Source organism: Rhinatrema bivittatum, chromosome 2 (genome assembly GCF_901001135.1).
Source record: "Rhinatrema bivittatum chromosome 2, aRhiBiv1.1, whole genome shotgun sequence".
In the NCBI taxonomy this organism is placed as follows: Eukaryota; Metazoa; Chordata; class Amphibia; order Gymnophiona; family Rhinatrematidae; genus Rhinatrema; species Rhinatrema bivittatum.
Genome location: NC_042616.1, coordinates 494,406,830 through 494,433,945, shown reverse-complemented (window position 1 = coordinate 494,433,945; position 27,116 = coordinate 494,406,830). Strand labels below are relative to the sequence as shown.

Below are 27,116 nucleotides of genomic sequence, written 5' to 3'. Positions count from 1 at the left end.
ACCTCCCCAACATCCTCTTCAGTAAACACCGAAGCAAAGAAATCATTTAATCTTTCTGCGATGGCCTTATCTTTTCTAAGTGCCCCTTTAACCCTTCGATCATCTAATGGTCCAACTGACTCCCTCACAGGCTTTCTGCTTCGGATATATTTTAAAAAGTTTTTACTGTGAGTTTTTGCCTCTACAGCCAACTTCTTTTCAAATTCTCTCTATATCAATGTCTTACATTTAACTTGCCAACGTTTATGCTTTATCCTATTTTCTTCTGTTGGATCCTTCTTCCAATTTTTGAATGAAGATCTTTTGGCTAAAATAGCTTCTTTCACCTCCCCTTTTAACTATGCCGGTAATCATTTTGCCTTCTTTCCATCTTTCTTAATGTGTGGAATACATCTGGACTGTGCTTCTAGAATGGTATTTTTTAACAATGACCACGCCTCTTGGACATTTTTTACTTTTGTAGCTGCTCCTTTCAGTTTTTTTTCTAACAATTTTTCTCATTTTATCAAAGTTTCCCTTTTGAAAGTTTAGCACGAGAGCCGTGGATTTGCACACTGTTCCTCTTCCAGTCATTAAATCAAATTTGATCATGTTATGATCACTATTGCCAAACGTCCCCACCACAGTTACCTCTCTCACCAAATCCTGTGCTCCACTGAGAATTAGATCTAAATTGCTCTCTCTCTCATTGGTTCCTGAACCAATTGCTCCATAAAGCTATCATTTATTCCATCCAGGAACGTTATCTCTCTAGCGTGTCCTGATGATACATTTACCCAGTCAATATTGGGGTAATTGAAGTCTGGTTATTCAACCCAACAAAACATGAAGCGAAAACCTTGCACTTCGGCGAATATCACAAAAACAATGTGCAAGGAAACAATTAATGAGTCCTCATTAATATTCAAAATCTATTCAGCGTTTATTTTCCAACATTCTTCAATGGCAACTCCATTCATTCAAAATAATCAGTAAATGTCCCCCGACACGGTCCCGTGTTTCGCTGGTGGCTGCATCGGGAGGGACCATAGAGTCAGTGTAATCTACAATACAAGAGTTTAACATAGGTAGAACTAACAAAATGCGGCTACTCAATTTTAATAAAATTATTCTCAACTGTACATACCTTGTGTATAGATCATGGAGCGCGTTGGCCCTCACTGCTGTTGACTATTTAAAGAAACGGATTGGCGCCAAAACAGGTTCTATCGCGAGAGGCTCGAAACAGACCCCGCCCACCTGTCCCTCATCCAAACAGGTGCCATTCTATTTCTTTATTTAGCCCTCTGGGATGGACTGGGGCTAGTGTAAAAATCAATTTTTGCTCCCTTCTACCCAATATTTCAGCGTAATCACCTCCCCTCAACGGGGGCAAGATAACTTCAAGTACTGAAAAACAAAGTTCTGCAATGGTATGCCCGCACTGAGCCCAATGCGATACCAAAGGTTCATCCATCCTCAGGAGACGGATGTTTGAACAATGTTCAATTATGCAGGTTTTTACCATCCTCGAGGTTTTCCCTACATACAGAAGTGGACACGGGCATTGTATCACATATACAACACCCTTAGTTGTACAGTCCGATACCCCTCGGAGTTTAAAAATGTGACCGGTATTCGGGTGAATGAAGGAATCAAATTTTGAAGTGTGGTTGCACATGGTGCAGTGACCACACGGGCTATGCTGCCCACTCCTCCGAGTGTCTATCTCATTCCTGGCAAACCTGGCATGCACCAGCTGGTCCCGGAGGTTACTGCCCCTCCGAAACGTAAAGCGAAGAGAACCCTGAAAAAGGGAGGCCAATGATAAATTCTCCCAGTGTCTACGTATCTCGCGATAGAACCTGTTTTGGCGCCAATCCGTTTCTTTAAATAGTCAACAGCAGTGAGGGCCGACGCGCTCCATGATCTATACACAGGGTATGTACAGTTGAGAATAATTTTATTAAAATTGAGTAGCCGCATTTTGTTAGTTCTACCTATGTTATACTCTTGTATTGTAGATTACACTGACTCTATGGTCCCTCCCGATGCAGCCACCAGCGAAACACGGGACCGTGTTTCGCTGGTGGCTGCATCGGGAGGGTGGCTGCTGATTATTTTCGCTGGTGGCTGCATCGGGAGGGTGGCTGCTGATTATTTTGAATGAATGGAGTTGCCATTGAAGAATGTTGGAAAATAAACGCTGAATAGATTTTGAATATTAAGGAGGACTCATTAATTGTTTCCTTGCACGTTGTTTTTGTGGTAATTGAAGTCTCCCATTATTTCTGCACTACCAATTTGGTTAGCTTCCCTAATTTCCCTAATTTGGTTAGCTTCCCTAATTTCTCTTAGCATTTCACTGTCCGTCTCACCATCTTGACCAGGTGAGTTGACTGGGGAGGTTTGTCTGGTATTGTCTGTAGGAACATGTATGGAACACCCATGTATGCTGAGGAAGACTTTTAGGCCTTTCTGAGTTCTGAGAGAGCATGTTCCATGTTAATGTCATCCAATGCCATCATTTATTTATTTATTTGTTTGTTTATTTATTTATTTAACTGTTTTTATATACCGACGTTCAATAGAGATATCACATTGGTTTACAACAAACAGAGAACTACACTAAATTAGTGTTTGACACAGAACGTGAACAGATCAATAACTAAAGATCAATAACAAAATCAATACTAGATAGGCTGTAGTTAAATAGAATAACAAACTGTAATACAAAAAAGCTATATATATACGTACAATTACAAGATGACTCGGGCTAAATTACCTATTAGTTACAATGAGTAAGACCAAATTACATGGCATAAGTTAGGTGGGATATGGATAATGGGTTAGAAGAGGCAGAAATGACGGGAATGGGAGGGGTGCTTAGAGGGAGGAGGAACTTGTACAAATGGTAGGGGGGAAGAATAATGGGCGGGCACAGGGGAAAATGGGTGGTTGAGAGACCAAAATCGGAGCAGCCTCGGAGGGAACTTTCCTTCCGCTCCCCCCCACCTTCCCCTCCCTTCCCCTATCTAACCCATCCCCAGCCCTACCTAAAGCACCCCCTACCTTTATTTCATTAGTTACGCCTGCCTCTGCCTCTGGCAGGCGTAACATGTGCGCGCTGGCCGGCTGCCGGCGCACCATCCCCCCGGCACAGCCACTGTGCCGGAGGCCTCTGTCCCGGCCCCGGACCGGCACCCCGCCCCCGCCCCCTTCCCGCCCCTTTTTCAAAGCCCCGGGACATACGTGCATCCTGGGTCTTGCGCGCATCGCCGTGCCTATGCAAAATAGGCTCGGCGTGCAGGAGCAGGTTTTTGGGGTTATGTGCGAAAGTTACGCGCATAACCCTTTGAAAATCTTCCCCTTTGAGTGTAAGCTGTTTGAGGCAGGCACATATTGTACCTGAATTCTATAACCAATAAAAGGCTGTAAATTACCTTGAGCATTATTTGGAAAGGTTGGCAAAAAATCCCCAATTCAATTAAATTAAATATGATTTAAAAAGATCAAATTGTCTCACATCTTTAATGGGGTAGATAATCAGAAGCCATTTAACGGACAACTTTCAGTTATCTGTCTAAATGGCAAGTCTTGAGATATTTAGACAGATATAATTGAGCCAGATTTTAAAAAAGGCATTCTGGAGGTGTTTCTGGCATCACAAAGCTATCCAGAAAGCTTAGCTGATTTTCCACTATAACTGGCTATGTTAGCCGAATAACTTTAGACTTGCTTCAGAGCAGATCTAAAGTTATCCGGCCTTGTAGACCAGATAACTTTACAATTAACCAGCTATAACCTCAAGGATATAGCAGGTTAAGTTGCACTTAAGGTGAAAAAAAATCCCTCACATTGTGGGCCTACAGCCCCAAACCTGTCCCCCACCTCCCTCCCAACCAAGCTGCAAAGGCCCTGCGGAGCCGAACCTACCGCCCCCTTCCCAAATCGCCCCATCGCTAAGTTAAAAAAAATAGATTTCAGGGCTGGGAGTCATTGCCACTCAATCCCCTTCCCCACCCGCCCGCTCCCGGTTCCTGATATTTCCTAATCTAATGGTACTCTCCAGGTCCACCACCCACCTAATGCCCATCCCAACCTTTTCCCTTCCTGCACTCTTCCCCGGTACCTAAAATTGTTGCAGTTCTTCAGCCTGGATTGCAGTCGCATTCTACTGCGATCAGGGCCAGACTCTACCGTAGTTGCTGGGCAGCTACAACGTGTGCATATGCAGATAACGTTAATTGGGGATATTCAGTGGGATAACTTGTTCACTAACGTCCTACTGAATATAGATCCCAATGTGATGGGTGGGTCGGCTTGCCTGAACCTGAGCTTCCAAAATGGATCAAATGATGAAGCGCTGCCCCATCTCAGGTTTGTTCTGTCACTTTTTCTCTCTCTCTTTTCAAATGCTCACTCTCCCAAACCCTTCGTCACTCTCAACTAGCCACGCCCCCTCATTTGCTATCTTATACTCCCTTCCCCATTTCTCATTCACCCCCTCAACCTCCTCTTTCTGTCACCTCCAGCCCCCTTGCTCACTCTCTCACCTCCCCATCCCCCCTCACTTGCTATTTCATTCCTGCTGCTCTCACCACCTAACCCCCTTGCTTTCTGTCTCTCTCTTCCCTTGAAAGCCCCTTGTTTTTACCCCTGCCCCTCTTGCTCCCTATCTCACCCCTCCAGCTCCCCTTGCTCTCATTTCCCAGCCCCTTTGCCTACGCTCCCCAATTCATTATGGGCCAGATTTTTAAACTTATGTGCGGGCGTAGATTTGTTCACGCAACCTGGCGTGAACATATCTACGCCCGATTTTATAACATGCGCGCGCTGCCGCACGCATGTTATAAAATCCTGGGTCGGCGCACACAAGGGGGTGCACACCTGCACCTTGCGTGCGCTGAGCCCGATGGGAGCCCCGATGGCTTTCCCCGTTCCCTCCAAGGCCGCTCCGAAATCGGAGCGGCCTTGGAGGAAACATTTTCTCTGGCCCCCCCCCCCACCTTCCCCTCCCTTCCCCTATCTAACCCACACCCCAGCCCTAACTAAATCCCCCCCTACCTTTGTTGAAAAAGTTACACCTGCCCGAGGCCATCCCCCAGCACAGGCCACTGTGCCGAAGGATTCGGCCCCGCCCCCTGGACCGCCCCCGAACCGCCGCCAAGCCCCCGACCCCACCCCAGACTGTCACCCCGCCCTGGCCCTGCCACCGGACCACCCATTTTTGAAAGCCCCTGGACATACGTGCATCCCAGGGCTTGAGCGCACCGCCGAGCCTATGCAAGATAGGCTCGGCGCGCGCAGGGGCAGCTTTTCGGGGGTTACGCGCATATGTTATGTGCGTAACCCTTTGATAATCTGCCCCTTTTTGTTTCCCCAGCCTCTCTCCCCATTCTCTTCCTGCCTTCCGCCTTCTCTACTCCCCATTCTTCCTTTTTTCCTGCTTTCTTGTGTGATCCTTCCTGTATCACACCAGACCATAAAGAGCCACCCTTCCAGCGGCAGGTGGAAAGTTACCTGCTTCCTCGTAGCTTTCACATATATTGCAAATACTGCCAACAGGTTCTGCAGGGTTGCTTCATAGATGCTCAGGTTTACAGTTCTTCCTCATCCTAGGATCCACAGTACAAATTACAGCATTCAAATGACCAGAAACACTGGGCTATACTCAATGATCCCTCATGAACCCCTTGGGACCAATCTGAATCCTCCAGGATGGGATTACAGGGTTGTCCGATTGGGAACAAGTATGCAAGCCTTCTCAGCTTATTTGGCTGCAAATAATAGACTCACCCTTTGGCTCATGGCCAGAGCATAAACCTTCAAATAGGGTAGACTCTGGTCCAAAATCAGTTCTGGCTTTTTTTTTCCCCTTACAAACAGGAACAGCTGAGAACTAACACCTCTGATAAATGCCTTTGAAATATCAACCTCATGATATAACCTTGTTATATTGGAATTTATTCCTGGTTGATTTAATGTGTATGTTACTAAAAACATATATTGAATGTTTTGTATATTAATGTTTTTAAATGTATACCAGAGTGAGCTGTTCTTAAAATATGTGGTATTAAGATGGAATAAATAAAGATATAAGTTCAGATTCATTTTATTTCACAGTGGATGATTTTGTTTGAAATACATTGTGTAGCGTTATTTCCTTATGTTTAACTTAGAAGGCTTTCATATAAACTTTTTATCTCATGGTCTTGTTTTATCTGGAAATAAACAATAACCATTTAGATGTTTATGGGTGTTGGGCAGGAACATCCCAAATCTGGATCTTGATCATACATCCTGTTCAGTGCTCACAATCAGGGGATTTGCCAATGAGTGGGGTTTAGTTGATCACAATCCACTATCAAAATGGAAATTAAAAAAAAAAAAAAATCACACAACTCGCAAGATATCATTTTTACAGATGAATTACAATAGTATTGTTACCAAAATGCAACGTATAATCATTGTATAAACCTTTAAAAGATGAAAGATTTGAGTTGCTACAGTCAGGAGTCCAACCTGTAAGTCATAAGCCTATACAACTGTTAAAGACTGAAGTCTCAGACAGCACAATTATCCCTAAAATCTGGATAAAGTACTCTATTAATTTGAAAGGAGGGCAGTGCTGTGAGAGAAAAAAGCTGCAAGGAAACAAACTGTGAAGTATAAGAAATAATTGTAATTCAGCTTCTAATTAACTTTTACATTTTCTTTTGAAAGGTAAAGTCATACGAAGAAATTATTCAGTGTGCTGACAGGCGGCTTGATGTGCTCACTTCCCAGGTTTCACAGTAGGTTATCCTAAAAATATACTACTGTTTCCTTTCTTTTGCAGATGCTTATGTATTTCTGTATTTGTCTTCTTTGTGTAAGGAAGCTTTTATAAATGCATCTGCACTCCTCAGTATAACTGTTAATAGGCTCAAATGGAAAACTGTGGGCAAAAGAAACAGAAACTATAATCTGTTATGCAAAAATGAAATTATAGAATAAAATATAAATCAGCTCTATCCCATTCAAAAGTGGTTTTGTCCAAGCGAATCTTGAGGAAACCAAGCTGTGCCTCACTAGTTAAGTGTGACTCTTCCATCATCTGTGAATTCTTACACAACACAAAGGAGTAGATTTTATAAATCTAAGTATGCGGGATTTTATAAGATACGCGCGTAGCCGCGCGTATCTTATAAAATCCGGGGTCGGCGGGTGCAAGGAAGTGCACATTTGTGCACCTTGCGCGTGCCGAGCCCTGCGCACGCTGCCCGTTCCCTCTGAGGCCACTCCGAAATCAGAGTAGCCTTGGAGGGAACTTTCCTTCCCACCCCCCGGCCCTATCTAACCCCCCCCACCTGTGTTTTTAAAGTTACGCCTGCCAGAAGCAGGCGTAACTCGCGCACGCCAGCGGGCTGCTGGCGCGCGATTCCCTGGCCCGGGACCCGTTTCGGAGGCCTCGGCCACGCCCCTGAAATGCCCCCGGGCCGGCACCACACCCCTGACACGCCCCCCAGAACGCCCCAAATGATGTGTCGCCCCCGACACACACCCCTAGCGAAGTCCCAGGGTTTACGCGTGTCACCGAGCCTATGCAAAATAGGCTTGGCGCGCGCAGGGGGGTTTTAAAAGGGTTATGCGCGTAACCCTTTTCAAATCCGGCCGACAATCTAATGGGAGCTAATATTTAAACTGTAACTGGTTGATTTTAAAACCCCTATGTGCGCCAAAGCTAGGAGACACGTGCGTGACTTGGCCCGGCGCAGGCCGTGCAGATTTTAAAACCCGCGTGGATGCACGAGTATCTATCTTCTGCTACATGCACAAATCATAAAAATCAAAACAGGGACAGGGTGTGGACGGGGAAAGGGTGAGCCAAGTCTGTAACATGAAATCAGCGCGTAAGTATTTATGCACACAAGCGTGCACTGGGATCCCCTACCGCGTAACTTTACTTCTGCAATGGACGACATGTAAGTCATGTAACAAAAAAAACTAAGCTAGTCAGTGGGGTTTTAAGAGTTGGGGCTAATAGGGTAAAAGGGAGGCAAATTAAAGGTTTAGGAAGTCCTCTTCATTACTGGGGTGAACTGGGAACGAATTAGGGAAACAGGCAATTGTGTTGGCACGCATATCTACTAAATTCTCCCCCACTTACGCGATCAAGGCAGCATTTGCACGTGCATGTCAATATAAAATCATGCTCATATGTATGTGCATATAACCAATTTTATAACAGGCACTCGTATGCGCGCATATATGTGCATATATTATAAAATTGCCGTGTCCATGTGCGTAAGCCAGAAAATGTGCGCACATGTGCACCCGCGCGAGGGTCTTAATATTCACCTCTATGGTTCTATTCAGAATTTGCAATGCACTAGTGGCATATCTATTTGCCTCTCTTTGCCTCTGGGTCAGTGTTTCTTCTTCATGAGAAGGTAGGAAGAGCACAAGACCTGCTGAAATTGCACAGCTCACGCAAGGTGACCTTGGCAGAGTCTGCATTTTCAAGGAGAGCAGTGATTGGGGAATAATAGAAACAAAGAACATGACAGTAGATAAAGACTATATGGCTCATCTAGTTTGTCCAGCCACATCTGCTGCATAGCTTTGGAATCCCTTTCTCTCCCTTACAGATCCTTTGTGCTTGTCCCATATTTTCTTGAATTTTGATAGTCTTTCTCTCTTCCACATTCACAGGGGAGGCTGTTCCATATGTCCACCACACTTTCTGTAAAATATTTCTCCATGCACAAGAAGGACAAATCCATCCACAAAAGTGCTCTCTCTGGAGGCTTTCCGAGCATGCACAGGAATTCCTGTGCAGGTGTTGCCTAATGGGCTTCCTGGGCTTTTTCATTCCATCAAAACGAACAAAACAGATTTCTATCTAAATTGTCTCTGTTTTTGCAGGGTTTGCATTTTATTTATTTTTTATATATTTATTGGTCAGTTTAGCTTACTTTTGTTTTTTTCTCATTTTTTATTGTGAGCCTCCAAAAAAAAATGTATTTTTCCTGTTTGGACAGTATTAGATTACTTCAGCAGTTGTACCTTACTAACCTATTTGATTTTTTGAAGGTGTTAGTACAGTATATGACCTTTCCAGAGGAAATAAGACAAGTGATTCTAGCAGCAAAGGTCCTTCAAATCCTTTGCATGGTCCTCGGAAAAGAATGCCTTCATTATTTTTGCTCTGTTGTTTGTGCAGTCTTAGCTACTTTACGCAGTCTCAGGTTAGCGACAGCTAACTAATCTTTTCAGCAGGTTAATGGCCTCTTCCTTTGATGGCAGAGATGATGAGTCCATCATCTTCATAAAAGACTTTTGTCTTTCCACAAACTCTCTGGCATCTGTACCATACTCCATTTCTCCTTCTTCTGCTGTTCTTACGAGTTCATTGGTAGTCATGGCAGGTGATGACTGTTGTCAAAGACATGCATTCTGTCATGGTACTCAGTGATGTCATTGCTGATATTATTGTCATGGTACCATGGGAATCTTAAGTAATGCCTATTGCCTTCTTGGACCACAGTAGAACATCTGCTGGATGTCTGTAGTTACATCAAGAGGCTTTTTTTTTAAGTTGATTAAGCCTCCTAAAAGGCTGGTTCTTAAGTGTGGTCCAGCAAGAAGTACATCTTTCAGAGAAACTCTGAATTGACCAGGTTTCTGATGATGGTATACACCAAAAGTAGAAAGATACCAGCACTCTTCTCCTTCTTTCAGTGGTGGAGCTCTGCATGACCACTGCAAAATATATTTTTCATGAAAGCCACAACATTATCCTTTGTCTCTGGTTTTCTCTCCAGAGCCTGACGCAAGGAAACAAGCCAGGACATTATTATGTCCGTTATTGGGAAGCCAAAGTCAGGGCATGCAGAATGGAAGTGGTGCCACTGAGCTGTTTGACTCATCTTTGAAGAATTCCTTATTCATTAGGAATTCTTTGCCTTCCATTGAAAGTGCAGGTTTACTATCATCTCTTGTAGCTGGAACACTCTGCTCCCCAGATTCTCATCACAGTTCTCTGCTGTAAAAGTATTTAAGTAGGTCTGTGCAACATGATCTGATTGTTCTTTGTAGTTAGGCTTTTCTTTAATGAAGACATGATTAGGACATGGCTTGCAAAAAGGTGTGCATCCATTTTCTAGCACACTGGTAGTAAAAGCATGAACACTATCTGGCTTGTGTAATCTGTCAATGCAAATGTCATCTACTATTACCCAACCAGTCTCTGGGCATAAGGAATGTTGTGAGGACTGTTGTGTTGCTGACAAACCTTGTAAAGTCTCAGCATATCCCTACCAATTAGAAGCAGGATCTTTGCCTAGTGATCTAAACGTGGGATACAATTGACTATTACATTCGGGTAAGGCTGATACCATGTGGTTTCTGGCATAGGGATTTCTGTTGTCTGGTATCTGATTGCATTCTATCGGGCCAATGCAATATAGGGGTAGATTTTATAAAAAAGCGCGCGCGTACTTTTGTTCGCGCACCAGGCGCAAACAAAAGCACGCCGGATTTCAATAGATATGCGCGTAGCCGTTAAAATCCAGGGTCGGCACATGCAAGGCTGCCCAAAATCGGCAGCCAGCTCACACCGAGCCGCGTAGCCGGCCTCCGTTCCCTCCACCCCCCCCCCCACACCTTCCCCTCCCTTCCCCTACCTAACCCACCCCCCAGCCCTATCTAAACCCCCCTACCTTTGTTGAACAAGTTACGCCTGCCCAAGGCAGGCGTAACTTGCGTGCGCCGGGCCAGCCGCCGGCGCGCCATGATCCGGTCCGGGGGCTGGTCCGGAGGCTGCGGCCACACCCCTGGAATGCCCCCAATGACGAGCCGGCCGTGACACGCCCCCCAACACGCTCCTGATGACACGCCGGCCGCGACATGCCCCCGACACACCCCCCCAGGAAAGCCCTGGGACTTCTGCGCGTTCCGGGGCTTTGCGCATGCCGGCAGCCAAAGGGTGCGTAACCCTTTGAAAATCTACCCCTTAGTGTGCTCAGCCCAGTGCACTGGTTAACCCATGGTTGGATGCATGTTTTGGATGCATGTCCACAACCCCTTATGCTATAAGAGGATTAGCGCCGCCAAAATGCGCATCCAACCCCCCTCAAAGCTAATAGCGCTCATCACATATAAATTCATGTTGATGAGGTTATTAGCTATCCCCCCCCATGCAAAAAAAAAAAAGTGTGCCTGATATTTTTACTATTCAAAATTATGCCTGCCCTGGAAAAGGCATTCATTTCTTAATATCGTGACAATATTAAGTTGGAGTCACTGAAAAATTAGAGGTGTCCAAAACAAAAAAGAAAAAAAAAGAAAATGTGCCGTGGTCAATCTGCATCTAAAGCAGACTCTTAATTGTTTGAGCTCGTGTTTACATCAATCCAGCGACTTTTCTCTGAAGCCACAGCATTTCTTTAGAGGGTGAAGTTTCTTGAGCAAAGGACTTCGTCGGGATCTTCTTTTTTGTGACGGGAGGAAGAGCAGGAGGTGTAAATGCCACAGGTGAAACTTCTGCTTTCTGCACATTTTACAGGGTTGGTTTTTTTTATGTTTCCATACCTTTTAGTTGGTCGTTCATCCCAGGGGTGACTTGGGCTGGTCACATCTGACGTATCAAGCATAAAAATTGGTTCTTTTCTCATTACTTCTAAATCCCGGATGAACCTGCTGTCTAAACATTTGCACACAGCTGTATATTGCTAAATTCTGTGACACCTCCACCCCCAACCTCTTAATGGAGTATACATTAAATTAAAAACCTTGGAGATCCATATTTGAAAGATTTGTCCAGCAAATCTTTGGGGTCGAAATTATTCCCCCGCTGGGCAGGTGAATTTTGTTGAGGAAAATCATTGCCTGCACAAAATTTATCTGCGTAAAAAGAGGCAGCGCTGAAGGCATTCTCGGGGTACAGTTGTACTTTAGCCAGACAACGTGGAATCACAAATTGCTATTGGGATCTACTGGGGTGGATTTTGTTTTTGTTTTCTTTGTAATCACGTCAGGTGATTCTGTCTTTTTTGTTTCTATCAGCTGTTTGTTCAACTCTTCCATGCAACTTTAGAAAAAGCAACCAATAACTGGTCAGCGCCAGTATTTAATGCCAGCTGGCTAAAGTTACCTGCATAATTCTGGACGGTGAAATTGCTGTCCTGATGTTACCTGGGTAACTTTAACCAGGTATATTCAGCGGCACTTCTACCCAGATGTGTGCCAGGAAAGACCTGCTCAGTGGGTTTTGAATATGAGCAATCCAATTCTTTCTTGTTGACAGGTTAGAGAAAAGAAACCAGTATTTGGAAACACTGAATAAAAAGCCCAAGGGAAAAGGCAGAAATACCAGGTAAATATTTATTTCAAACCATCAATAGAATTAAGATAAGTTGGAAAAGAAAGTGTTCAGCATGTATCATAGTCTTATCTTCCGGAAGAGTTTATGTTGCAGCACAGAATACAATTAGTGGCTTAATCATATTTATTCCGTTGCCTGTTATTCTTGCATACTGAGTATTTGTTTATGGAATCGGATTAAACTGTACACTGCATTCAGCACATTCTTCTCACCTCAATGTCACTGCCAATCCCTCACAGCTGAGGATGATTGTCTTCCATGACTGTCCTGTCTCTGGGTCTGAAAATGGCTGCTGCACCTGTTCCAGGATCAGACTGTCACAACATGGGTATGTATTTTCAATCAGGACAGATTTCCCCCTCCCCTCCCCCCCCCCCCCCCCCAAAAAAAAAGCAGAACTAGAAAAAGGTGCAGGGGAGAGCAGCAAACTGATAAAGAGGATGGAATGTCCCCTCCTATGATGAACGGCTACACAGGTCTGGGCTCTTCAGCTTGGAAAAGAGATGGTCGAGAGGGGACATGACAAGTTTATAAAATCATGAGTGGGGAGGAGCAGATGAGTAAATGATGATTATTTACCCTTTCAAATAATTCTAAAACAAGGGGACAGTCCATGAAACAACCAGCAGATTTAGATTAAAATCACAGCAAGTACGTTTTCATTCCGTACACAATCAAGCTGCGGAGTCTGTTGCCAGAGGACATGGTCACGGGGCCTAAAATAACAGGGTTTAAAACTGGCTTGAACAAGTTCCTGGAGGAAAGGTCCATTAAACATTAGCCAGGTAAACTAAGGAAAGCTATTGCTGTCCCTGGGAGTACCAGGAAATAGATCTACTTTATGAGATCTGCCAGGTTCTTGCGGCCTGGTCTGGTCAATGTCAGAGGAAGGATGCTGGGCTTGGTGAACCTTGGTGAGACCCAGCATGGCATTTCTTATGTTCTTATTGATTCAGCCTATGGCACACTGTTTCTGCTGTTCACACTTTCCACTTTCCTGTTGCCATCATAGGATTCCCAAGTGTTAACATCCATGCAGCATACTCTTCCTCCATTTGGGACAGTCCTGGGTAATAATTTCCTATCAGCTGTTCTCAGCATTACTTTTCTTCACATTGGTTTTGAGGATATCCTTGAAGCACTTTTTCTGCCCTCCTTTTGAGTGTACAGCATGACTGAGCTGGGAAAATAATACTTGCGTCATGAGTATGAAATCAGGCAACCAGACAAGTAGGTATCATATGATCATCAGCTCAATGTTTATGGAGTTTGCTAGTCAGGGGATGCACATGTTGGTGAATCTATCATCTCTGAATATGAAGGAACTTCCTCAGGCAGAGTTGATGGTACATGTCCAGTATCACAGCACATTGATCACATTTCCGCTCCATACAGTAAGATGGTGATTACAACTTCAACATAAACCATGAACTTGTTTTGATCTTATGTCATAAGCATTAAGCGCCCTTTAGTCCTGGGGGAATTCCCCTCCAGAGCAGCTGCGCAAAATCTGCACAGAATTTGGCAGGCTCCCAGTGTGTCGCGAATGGAGGCCGTCCTGCTCATGGCAAGCCTGGGCCTGCTTCATCTTTGCGTGAGTGGGATGGGCTCCACTTGTGGCACACCGGGACAGCCCCCGCTCACAGCATACCGGAGCCTGTTCCATCTTTGCCATGAGCGGAGGCCATCCCACTCACAGCAAAGATGGAACAGGCCCCGGTGAGAGTGAGTCTGTGTGTGTGTGGGTGAGAGTCTCTGTGTGAGTGTGTGTAAGACTATGAGCCTGGGGGGTGAGAGAGAGCATGGGTGAGAGTGCATGGGTGTGGGTGTCAGAGAGAGGGAGCCTATGTGAGGAGATTGTGAAGAAGTGTGTATATGTGTGAGAGATTGGGAGCTGGTGTGTGTGAAAAAGGGAGTGTGTGTATGAGAGTACTTATTTGTTTGTGAAAGAGGGAGCCTGTGTGAGGGTGTGTGTATGTGTAAGAAAGAGAACCTCTGTGAAGGAATGTGTGTGTGTGAGTGAGAGAGAGAGAGAGAAAGGGAACCTATGTATGGGGGTGAGTGAGAGAGAGTGCAGGGTTATGTGAGAGAGAAAGACATAGGTAGCTTGTATGAGGGTGTATGCATGAGAGAAAAGGGGGACTCTTTGTGGGTTTGTGTGTGTGTGAGAGAGAGAGGGAGGGAGGGAGCCTATATGAGGGGGAGTGAGGGGGGGAGACTCTATGAGGGTTTGTGTGTGTGTGTGTGCATGAGAAAGAGGGAACCTGTATGAGGGGATGTATATGTAAGCTAGAGAGAGAGAGAGGAAGCCTGTATGAGGTGGTGTGTATGTACATAAGAGGGAGCCTGTGTGTGTGAGAGAGAGAGAAAGAGAGGGACAGAGGGAGCCTCTGTGAGAGGCAGTACTGAGAGAGGGGTCAAACTCTGGGAGTGAAGATAGAGTGGAAGGAATTGATCCTGGAGGGGGAGGGGAGAGATAGTGGCAGGTGGAGGAGTAGGGGCCTAACAGGGCAAAGTGAAAGGAGTCTGGCCAAGGGAGTAGGGAGAGAGGGTGGAAAAGACACTCTTACAGTGAACCTCTATAGAAATTCTGCTCAAAATATTTAAAACTCTACATAATTAAGTAATAACATTTTTCTGTATTACATTTTAAATTAATTACTTAAAGACTGTCATGTATGTTGGGTTATTTTGACCAATATAAATTATTAGGGATGTGCATACATTTTCTTTTTTGTTGGGGTTTCGTTTTCGGGTCAGGGGCAGGCCATTTTGGTTCACTCCCCGGATCTAAAAACCTTTTTCATCCAATTTCGAGAAAACAAAAAAAGCCCCACCCCAACCCTTCAAATTTAAGCACCCCCCCAACCCTCCTGAGCCCCCCCAAAGACTTGCTGAAAGTCCCTGGTGGTCCAGCGGGGGTCCCGGGAGTGATCTCCCACTCTCGGGCTGTCAGCTGTCAGTAATCAAAAAGGTGCCGGTGGCCCTTTGCCCTTATCATGTAACAGGGGCTACCGGTGCCATTGGTCAGTCCCTGTCACATGGTAGGAGCCATTTTTAAGATGGGTTGGAGTGGGTTTAGGGTTTGTTTTTTTTAAATAAATGTGCCCTTTCTTCCCCCCCAAAAAAATGATAGGAAAACCCACGAAATTTTGTGGGATTTCCTTTTGTTTTGTTCACTTACCGAAAAGCAACAAAATAGGAAATATCGTCTTTATGTCCTATTTTGTTGCAAACAAATGCACACCACTATAAATTATACTGAATTTTGCAGAAGTTTAAGTTTTTGTGTGCAGAATTTTAAATTTTTGTATGCAAAATTTAAATATTTTTGTGCAGAATTCCCCCAGAAATAATCCTTTTTTGCTGGCTACCTAAAATTCCGCTTATACATTTGAAGCAATGTTGGATTTCTTCATCAATGTCAGCCTTATGCAAGAGATAGCTTTCTTGATATGAGGAATGCTCAGTATTCTCCAAAGTCACACTGTGAATCTGAATTGCAAGTGCTGGAGATGGCTCACTGAGAGCTTGATAAAGATAAAGATGTCAGTGACTACCTGAAGATCCGCTTCCAAATTACCACAAATTACACCATCATAATACTGAAACTTGATGACTGAAGTTGGGGGGGTTCTTGGTTCTTGATTAGAATTGGCTGAGGTTGAACAGCTTACCATCCATTAGTAGTTTCACTACACTATGGAAGCTTGTTGGTGGTCAAATGCAGTATCAGAGAAAGGAATATTGAGAAAAGTGTTGGGGCAGTGAGCCAATCTTGTTTGTAGCGAAAGTTGCTACAGAAGGTTTGGAGGTAGTCTGTATGAAACGGCAGTTGCTACAACCCTAAAAAAAAAAAATATAAACTTTCTGGACAGGCTAGATGGACCATTTTGGTCTTTATCTGCCCTCATTCATTCATTATGACTTCCAAAGGGGTCTGTGAGGGTTCCATTTCAGAGAACTCCCACTCTCATATAGTCAAGGGCACTAGGCAGACAAAGAATGGTACAGAAGAACATAAGATATGCCATACCGGGTCAGATCAAGGGTCCATCAAGCCCAGTATCCTGTTTCCAACAGTGGCCAATCTAAGTTACAAGTACCTGGCAAGTACCCAAACACAAGCTACTATTGCTTATTAATTACTGTCATAGCAGTTTATGGATTTATCCTCTAGGAACTTACAAGTACCTGGCAAGTACCCAAACACAAGCTACTATTGCTTATTAATTACTGTCATAGCAGTTTATGGATTTATCCTCTAGGAACTTATCCAAATCTTTTGTAAACCCAGTTACATTAACTACTGTAACCATATCCTCTGACAATGAATTCCAGAGCTTAACTATGTGCTGAGTTAAAAAGAAATTTATTCGATTTGTTTTAAATGAGCTACTTGCTAATTTCATGGAGTGTTCCTCGGTCTTTCTATTATCTGAGAGAGTAAATAACCGATTTACATTAACTTGTTCAAGTCCTTTCATGGTTTTGTAGAATTCTATCATATTCCCCTCTCAGTCGACTCTTCTCTGAACTGTCCTGACTTCTTTAGCCTTTCCTCGTAGGGCAACCATTCCATGCCCCTTATCATTTTGTTCACCCTTTTCTGCATTTTCTCCTTTTTGAGATGCGGTGACCAGAACTGCACACAGTATTCAAGGTGCAGTCTCACCATGGAGTGATACAGAGGCATTAGGATATCCTCCATTTTATTTTCCATTCCCTTCTTAATAATTCCAAACATTCTGTTTGCTTTTTTGATTGCCACAGTACACTGGGCTGGCAATTTCAATGTAATATCCACTATGATTCCTAGATCTTTTTCCTGGTTGGTAACTCCTAAAATAGAACCTAACAGCAAGGGTTATTTTTTCCTATATGCATCACTTTGCACTTGTCCACATTAAATTTCATCTGCCATGTGGAAGCCCGGTCTTCCAGTCTCGCAAGATCCTCCTGCAATTTATCACAATCCGCTTGAGATTTAACTACTCTGCATAATTTTGTGTCATCTGCAAATTTGATCACCTCGCTCATTGTACCCCTTTCGAGATCATTTATAAATATATTATATTTATACCGGGCCAAGTACAGATCCTTGAGGCACTCCACTGTTTACTTTTTTCCACTGTGAAAACTGACCATTTAATCCTACTCTTTGTTTCCTGTCTTTTAACCAACTTGCAATCCACAAAAGGACATCACCTCCTATCCCCTGACTTTTTAGTTTTCTTAGATATCTCTCATGCGGCACTTTGACAAACACCTTCTGAAAATCCAAATACACCACATCTACCAGTTCACCTTTGTCCACATGTTATTCACCCCTTCAAAAAAATGTAGATTTGTGAGGCAAGACTTCCCTTGGGTAAATCCATGCTGGCTGTGTCCCAACAAACCATGTCTATCTAAATGTTTTGTGATTTTATTCTTTTTACCAGTTTCCACAATTTTTCCTGGCACTGAAGTCAGGCTCACCGGTCTTTAGTTTCCCGGATGACCCCTGGATCCCTTTTTAAATATCGGGGTTACATTGGCCATCTTCCAATCTTCAGGTACATCAGATGATTTTAATGATAGGTTACAAATTTTTACTAATAGGTCGAAATTTCATTTTTTAGTTCTTTCAGAACCCTGGGGTGTATACCATCTGGTCCAGGCGATTTATTGCTCTTCAGTGTTGCACACTTTTTACCTTTGTAACTGCACCTTTCAGTTTTTTCTATTTTTCTCATTGGCAAAGTTTCCCTTTTGAAAGTTTAGCACTAGAGCCATGGATTTAAATACTGTCTCCCTTGCAGTCCATTAATTCAAATGTGATCATATTATGATCACTATTGCCAAGCGACCCCACCACCATTACCTTTCTCACCAAATCCTGCACTCTACTGTAAATTAGACCTAAAATTGCAACCTCTCTCATTGGCTCCTGAAGCAATTGCTCCATAAAACTGTCTTTTATTCCATCCAAGAACTTTATCTCTCTAGCATGCACTGATGTTTCACTTACCCAATCAATATTGGAGTAATTGAAATCTCCCATTATTTCTACACTACTAGTTAAGTTAGCTTCCCTAATTTCTCTTAGCATTTCACTGTCCATCTCACCATCTTGGCCAGGTGGGTGCTAGTATACACCTATCACTATACTCTTCCCCAACACACAAGGAATTTCTACCCATAAAGATTTGATTGTGCATTTAGTCTCATGCAGGATCTTTATCCTATTAGACTCTTTGCCATCCCAGACATAAAGCACCACCCTGCCTCCCAGATGCTCTTTCTCCTTTTTAAAGGTTAGCACCAGAAGCCTGTTTCCACCCTGGTTAAGGTGGAGCCCATCCCTTCGGAAAAGACTCCCCTGGTGATGAATTTTTGTGGGCATTCATACTTCAGAATGATCCTCCAAAGCGCTTCTCAGTTGAAAGAGTCAAAGGTTTTCATTATTTATTTATTTATTTATTTAACACTTTTTTAATACCGACCTTCATAGTGATAACCATATCGGATCGGTTTACATAGAACAAGGATAACTGAAGCAATAAATAAAGTGAATAACAATAGCGGAGAATAAGGTAAAGTTACATTTAACAAGGAGTAGAAACTTGGAAGCTAAATATAGCTGGAAGAAAAAAGGCAGGAAGTATTGTAACATAATAATAATAAAGGATGTGGGTTAAAGCTTAAGGTGCTTTAACCTAAAAGTGCTTCTTTGATCATTAGATCAAAGAAGGCCATATAGGGAGGTTATGTTGTTCCTGACATTTCTTCTTCAGTAGCTGACAAACAGTAAAGATTAAATTGTGTTTCTTGATGGTTTAAACCTATATTTCCTATCTGTGACCAGCAAGCCAGAAGGCCTTATCAATTCAACTCACCAATAGGACATTCTTCCTACCTCAGGCCAATAACATTTCTTGTAGTTTGCATCCTTTGGTTCCATTAAGCTGTGTAAACTATTCTAAACACTGAACACACTATTCTGCATCTCTGAATCCTCAACCTTCCCATCCATGTTGTCTTCTGTTTTGTCCACTGTTCTCATGCTCCAATAGTTTTCCCATTTATCCAGCAATCTACTTCCTCACCCTTATCATTGTCATCACGCCTGCAGTTCTCATCTCTGAACCTTTCTCCTCTTCCTCTCAACAGAAATATCATTCTCAATCATGGCTCTTCAAGGCAACTCTTATCCCTGTCTGTGAACATCAAACCTGCTGCCCTTCTAACTTTATCCATGTTATCTCCTTCCTCTCACATTTATACTTTTCCCATATTTCCTATTGAATGCCCACTCAATTTCCAAAAAGCATGCCTAGATCCATGACCTCTTTATCATTCATTTCCTTCATCTTCTCATTCTGATTGAGACCTGAGGACTTTGCTTCAGTTGCTGCTTTCTGTCATGGAAGTTATATTTTCTTTCATGATGTATAAATGATGCTCTTTATGCAAAAGAAAAATGTCTATTACTGACCACCACAAAAAGTTTATTTGGTGTTCAGGAAATGAGCGAGAAGTAAAAAATTGCATATGCTCCCAAGTCTTCTAGGACCATAAAATTGCAAAGATGGAGGCTTCAGGAACGAATATAAGAAGTTCCATGCAGGGTCAAACCAAGGTCCATCGAGCCCAGCATCCTGTCTCCCACAGTGGCAAGTCTGGGTCCCAATTACCCCACAAATCCCCACTAGTTGATGAATTTCTTGTATTTCACGCCCAAGGATAAACAATGGCTTTCCCAAGTGTACCTGATTAATAACTATTCATGGACTTTTCCTTCAAGAAATTGTCCAGAGAGGTCACTTGATGTGGCAAGCTGGGATAGACACTACTGTCTCAGATCCGGGTGCCATGCCTACAACATCATCCTCCATTGGCTACATTTTGTGACACAGGAGACTTAATTTAGCAGTTCCAGCTTCAACTCATGTCCATAGTTTGTTTCATGAACAAATTGCCATCAGAAATTACCTCTAAGTAAGTAAAAAAGAAAAGGAGAGACCGAAGGGATCAGATTCTAAGATGGCGGCGGGATCGTCATTGCCGAGAATAGAAGAAATGTTGGAAGGCATGCTGGCCAAAATCAAAGCAGTTGTCTTAGTGGCCTTAGACGAAAAACTGGCCAGGTTAGCTGCACAATTGACTGAAGTCCAAGCAGCTCTTTCTGAACTACATCCACAAATGGATCAGGCTGGAATCTCTCTGCTGGAAGACAACGCCACTTCGACAGCAGTCAAACTTGCAGCCCTAAAAAAACTAACAGCTGAACAAGCGGTCAAATTAGATGACCTCAAAAACCATTCAAGGCACTCTAACTTACGCCTTCTAGGAATACCTGAAACGGTGTGGATCGGAACTTACCCCAAAATCTTGAACAGTGGATCCCGGAAGAACTAAGCCTCCCCGATCTGGCCCAGCAGATGGTTGTGGAGCAAGCGCACCATTTATATACCTGCAAGGAAGGCGACCAATGACTACAAATTGTAACTATTAAGGTCCTAAAATTTGCTCATAAACAATCCATTTTTCAAGCGTACCGGAAGAAATCAGAACTCTTCAATAAGGGTCAAAGAATTTGCATCTTTCAAGATTATTCAGCATGGGTCTCAGCCTTGCGGAGGACAATCACACCAATCTGTGTCACTCTCTTCAAAAAAATAAATAAAATTTTCTCTCCTTTTCCCGGCAAAGCTAAAAATATGGCACAATGGGCAACCGAAAATCTATGAAACTCCTGCAGAAGCACAAAATTTGTGGCAACGATTTCCTGAAAACAGCGACATGCCCAGCATGTTGATGGGAAAATAAGCTGCAAAGAAAATCGGAGAAGGTGGGATTTCATGTTTGACATTTTGTGAGCATTAACTGCTTGATTTAAAATGATGATTGGAAACTGCCTCCGACTTTCTGGGGTGGGTGGCCAGTGAGGCTGCCTTGTCGGGCCTGGACGAACATGTAGCCCATACCACTGGGAGACTGGGCACCCTCGTTATTCAGCCCGGATGCGACACTACCCTACTTCCATCATCAGACTTGACTCCACCAGTGTTGTAGCAGAAATGTTTTAAGGGGGTGAACATGTTTACTCTGTTACACACTGTGTTTCCCATGGAAGACTTTAATCGAAGTAGGTTTGACCCAAAACAGCTTCAGATCTTCCTTATCTGCTGTGCTGCGCGGGCCCAAGCCTCAGCGGGGGGGAGTGTCCCCCTGCCCCTCTGTTTGCATGCTCATGTTTGTCGGGGCAGCACTGTCTCTCCCTCTAGACTTTGAGATCTTCTGCTTTATGACATCATCACACCACCACGTCTGCTGAGGTTCATCGGTCTGCTGCCCTTGACTTCTGGGGGCAGGAGGAGGAGGCACCCCAGAGCTATAATACCTGAATCAACCTTGCACTTTTTGCAGTCCCATTGATGGACATAGATGCATGAACAGTAATCTCTTTATTTGGATACATAAGCCGCACCACTACTCTTATCGTGTAAGATGAGGGTGCGTCACCTGCTCACACGCATGGCATTACCTCATACCCTTTGATCAAGAAGGGACAAACTCACCCGAGTTATAGTAGGAAGGTGATAGGGGATGGAAGGAAGGGTGGGGAGGGAAGAAGAGATATAGGGAGTGGAAGGGTTTTTTTGTATGTTAATGTTTTGGAGAAAGCAAATTCACAATCATTGAGAGTTTAATGATTGGTAAATTATTGGTTATTGCAGTGATTATTGCATGTTTGGTTATGTGCAATGAAAGCATCCAGAAGAGGTGTGAGAGTTAATGATATATTGGTAAAGGATCCTCCCCATTTTGTTAAATCCAAATGAAATCTACCTTTGTCTGAGGGTGAGGGGCCAGATGGGAAGGAGAATGGACCCTTATTTATGAATATATCTCTAGGTTTTGAGGTTCAAGGTGGGAGTGGACTGGAACACTGTTGCGTTTGTGGCTGCTCTTCGCTCTCGCTCCACCCTCTCTACTTCTGTGGCGACTCTTTCCGGGCCTGATGGACAGCTTGCTGCCGCGGCGTCTCCATGCCGCTTCTCTCCGGCGTCCTTGGACCGGCTCGACACTGCGGATCCACCATGTTCCTGATGATGTATGGCGCGCGCTCCGAAGTATGTACCAGCAAGAGCGCGAACCTCAGGGGCGTCCCCCTATATTGACATCATCCACTTCCAACATAAAAGGTCTTCACTTACGCTTACAATTTGAGTTAGCACGGACTTGGACTCGGATTCAGACTCGGACAAGGATACGAATTCATCTAAGCTACTCTGCCTCCTCGGACTTACCAGAGGTAACTGCTCCTCGGGGACCTCGCTCTCTTTTCTCTATTTCAGATTACAGATAGGAACCGGTACTCACTCCTCAAGGGCCCATGTTCCTAAACACTGAAGATTCTCTACTGTCTAGAAGCTATCGCAGGTACAGATATTTGTGAGTTACTATTTCAGATGGCATATAGGAACAGGTACTCGCTCCTCGAGGGCCCATGTTCCTGATCACACCGAAGATTCTCTACTGCCTGGAAGCTATTACAGATACAATTATGAGTTACCATCGCTCTCTCAGAGCTTTCCCTGGAACCAGGTACTCGCTCCTCGAGGGCCTAACCCTTTCCAGCTACTGAGCTTTCTCAAGACCTTATGTGAGTTATCATCTAAGTACTGGCTATGTACACTGCATACACTGTCTATTCACTATCTACAGTCTCTTTACAGCTCAGCAATCCTGGGATCGTGGTTCCAGTACCTGAGGGACTTCAGCCCTGCTGGGCATATCAGCTCACTACTGCCACCTCTGGTGGTTCTACTAACCTGTCTAATAAAAGAACTATCTGTGTCTGTCTCCATACCTAAGCCTAGCCGGTGGTCCCTCTCAGGATATCCTCCTAGGGGCGCTGTCATCTGCCATCGGCTCAAGGACTCATCTATTTACATTCCTTTCCAGCTGAGTACCCTCTCTAGCACTCCACTGATACAGATTGCCAACTCAGCAGGCTATATCATAACAGATTGCTACTCCCATCTGCTTGCTCCTTCCATCAGCATAGCAGATCCTAACAGATTATTAACTCCTCCCCTCTGGAGGAGCAGATGTACAACAGATTGCTAACTCCTCCCCTCTGGAGGAGCAGATCCACAACAAACACTCACCTAATAATACCTTCCTAACTCTTTCAGGTATGATCTCTGCTCTATAGAATGGCAACACACAGAATAATCTCCTGGAATGTCAATGGTCCACTTTTAAAGATGTCGCCAGCCGTCCAGTGCTCCTACCATGTGACATGGGCCAGCCAATGGCACGGTTACCCTGTCATATGGCAAGGGCAAAGGGCCATCGGCGCCATTTTTATTAGTGGCAGCCGACGGCCCGAGAGCGGGAGATCGCTCCCGGGGCCCACTGGACCACCAGGTAATTTTAAAATGTTTTTGGGAGGGTCAGGAGGGTGGTGGAGGCTAAGGGAGCGGTTCTAAAGGGTCGGGGTGGGTTTTTTGTTTATCGGTTCGGGCGCAGCCGATTTTAAAAAAAAACCCGATTGGGCCGGACGAAAAAAAATGCACGATTTGAATCAGAACCGGAACCGAACCGATTCTGGTTCCGATTCACATCTCTATATAGAGATTATCTTTCCCCAAAGACTGGCAAGGTTCCTAAATCTTGAAGAGACCTCTCCATTGTTGCTACCCTACCTGCTGGATGACTCTATCCTTACACAAGGAATACTAATGTAGGGGACCAGAAGCCTCCACCAGAAGCCCCCATCTGACTGCCTTGCTAATGGAGCCATTGTGCTCAAACAGAATTAAGACACATTGATTAGTTCCCATCCCAGGTTTCTACTCTCCGCTTTTGCTATGCCTTCTATTAAATCACATACTCTCACTTTATTTTCTTTGTTTTCTGTTTCTTCAATTTCTGGTCCTCTGTGATCTAAATACTGGGGATGGGGGGAAGGGTAGGAGTTATAAGGGAAAATAATGAGAGGAACCGTGCCGCATACATAAAGGCAATGCTTTGCTCTTAACACCTCCCTCATCTTGCTGGTTGCACTGTAGTTGGCTATAGAAGATGTCAATGCCTGTATCCAAGTGTTCCCTGATATTAATTTGTGACCAGTATGATTCGTAATAGTTTTCTTAGTATCAAGGTTGACATGAACTTGGCAACCATGACTGTTTTTCAATGTTATAACTGTTCTTTTGATAGTAAGTAGTATTAGAATTGTATATGAGGCATATACAACCAAATACATGAGAAATTCTGATAATCGATAAGTGTTTGTGCTTATACGAATTGCCTTGTGTGATGTGACACTTGAGTATGTTAATCGTTAAAAAATTCATAAATAAAGCTGAAAAAAAAAGAACTTGTCCAACCCTCTTTTGAATCCCACAATGTTAGTTGACCATATCCTCTGGCAACAGATTCCATAGCTTGATTGGGCGCTGAGTGAAAAAATGCTGTATTTTCTATAATTTATTGAAAATCTGCCAGTTGCTAGTTTCATGGAGTGACCCCCAGTCCTAGTTGAAAGGGTAAATAACTGTTCGCTAGTTACCTGATCTACTCCACTCATGATTTTATAAATCTCAATCAAATCCCCTCTATCATCTCTTTTCTAAGCTAAACAGCTCAAATCTGTTTAGCCTTTCTCCATAAGGGAGTTTTTCCATTCCTGGTAACATTTTTGTTGTCTTTCTCTGTACCTTTTCTATAAACGCTATGTCTTTTTTGAGATGCGGCAACCAGAACTACATACAGTACTCAAGGTGCAGTCATACCATGGATCTCTTCCAAGGCATTAAGATATTCTCAGTTTTGTTCTCTTTTCCTTTCCAAATAATTCCTAACATTGTATTTGTCTTTATGACCATGCCACACACTGAGCCAAAGGTATTGTCCGCAAGGACTCCATGGTCCTTTTCATGGATGGTGACTCTTAACATGGAACCCGGCATCATGTACCTTAATTAAGATTATTTTTTCCTAAGTGCATTACTTTGCACTTCTCCATATTAAATTGCATCTGCCATTTAGAAGCCCAGTCTGTAGGTCCTTCTACAATTCCTCATAATCCTCTCCTGTTTTAATGATTCAAAACAATTTTGTGTTATTTGCAAATCTTGTCACCTCTCTTGTTCCTACATCCAAATCATTTATGAATATACTAAGTAGCGTAGGTCCCAGTCCAGACCCCTGGGACACTCTATTAACAACCTTTTTCCATTTTGAAAAGTGACCATTTTTAGTCCTACCCTCAGTTTCCTGTACCTTATCTAGTTACCACTCCACAATAGGACCCAGCCTATGATCTTCCAGACATTTCTAAGTCCAGCTTTGGCATCAACATCAAAGCATTGAAGCACTTGATATTGAAGCATTCAGCACTAAAGTCTTCAACAACATAGACATTACCTACAGAGCCTTTGACATTGATGATTGCTTCCTCTTCAGAGTTATGTTCAAAGCAGGATAATTCTACAGCCAGGGTTAGCTGCTCTCAACTTAATCCCCTGAAGAAAGAGGCATGGTTGAGTATGAATATTTGATAGCAAGCATCAAATTCCAAAATGAGCCAGGTAAGACATCAAACTCAGGGCTGAGTACTTTGATATCTATACCTTATACTTTGACATCAATGCCATGCACATCAATATTGATGCAGATTGCTTCAGTGACCATACTGCCTTGTAACTTGCCCTTTTCATCCCTATCTATTCAAGGCCAACATCACTATTTCCACAAATTGTGAGTAAGCAATTGTCTGAACAGCATATGAGAAGAACTTGAACAGATTGTTAAAAATTCTTGTGACCAAGCACCTAGCTACACTTCAAGTGAGCTCAGAAGCTACTGTGCTAGTTCCTTCCTTATTATCTGCTTCAGTACATCTGGAGCCTGGATTAGATCCAAATTATCAACAATCTTACCCAAACTCTAAAGTGTTCCTCCCCAGGCTCTGGAATTCTCTCCCAACAGAGGCCAGATGTGCAAGTAATATACCAACTTTCCACTTTACAGTCAAAACATGGCTTTTTAACCAAGTCTTCTCTCCCAACCCCCACTGTCTGCAGCACTGACCCTAGTGCGCTGCATATTTATCTCTGTGTTACATAACTGTATAATCTGCACCATACTGTACATATACTGCTCTGCTTTATATGTAATTGTAACATTATATTAAATGTAACCCTGTAATATATGTAGACTTCCTGATAGCCAAGTACCTTGCTCTAAGTACCATGGTAGGACAATAGTAATAAATCCTTGTAATAAATAAATAAACATTAAATCTAGCTAACATGTACCTAAGCATTATAAAACAACTACTGACACAAATGGAACTTGTTATTAATATTGATAAAACAGAATTTCTACACCTAGAACGGAAAAATACTGAAATCAGCCAAACCTCAAAGACAACCAGAAAATTGAACTAGCTGGAAAAGTACGTAACCTTGGAATAATAATGGACCCTGAAATCAATCTAAAACAGCACATATCACTAAAAGTAAAGGAAGGATATGCAAAACTCATGGTACTCAGAAAACTAAAACCACTACTAACTCAAAATTATTTCCGAACAATTCTACAGGCACTAATTTTCTCCAGCACGGATTACTGTAATGCCCTGCTGCTAGGACTACCAAATACTACGTTAAGACCACTTCAAATACTTCAGAACACAGCAGCTAGAATACTAACCGGAAAAAGGAGGAGGGACCACATAACCGAAACCCTAGCGGAACTACAT

The 27,116-nt window shown here is 43.4% G+C and overlaps 1 protein-coding gene across 1 annotated transcript in view; it reads left to right on the top strand.

Annotated features, from left to right (window-relative positions):
• The window catches only part of CAGE1 (cancer antigen 1), a 176,909-nt gene that overhangs the window by 113,984 nt on the left and 35,809 nt on the right, over positions 1 to 27,116 (top strand). Inside the window, exons 9-10 of the mRNA XM_029590619.1 lie at positions 6,706 to 6,776; positions 12,272 to 12,340. Of these exons, the coding sequence (XP_029446479.1) occupies positions 6,706 to 6,776; positions 12,272 to 12,340 (140 nt within the window). The remainder of the gene's footprint in view (positions 1 to 6,705; positions 6,777 to 12,271; positions 12,341 to 27,116) is intronic.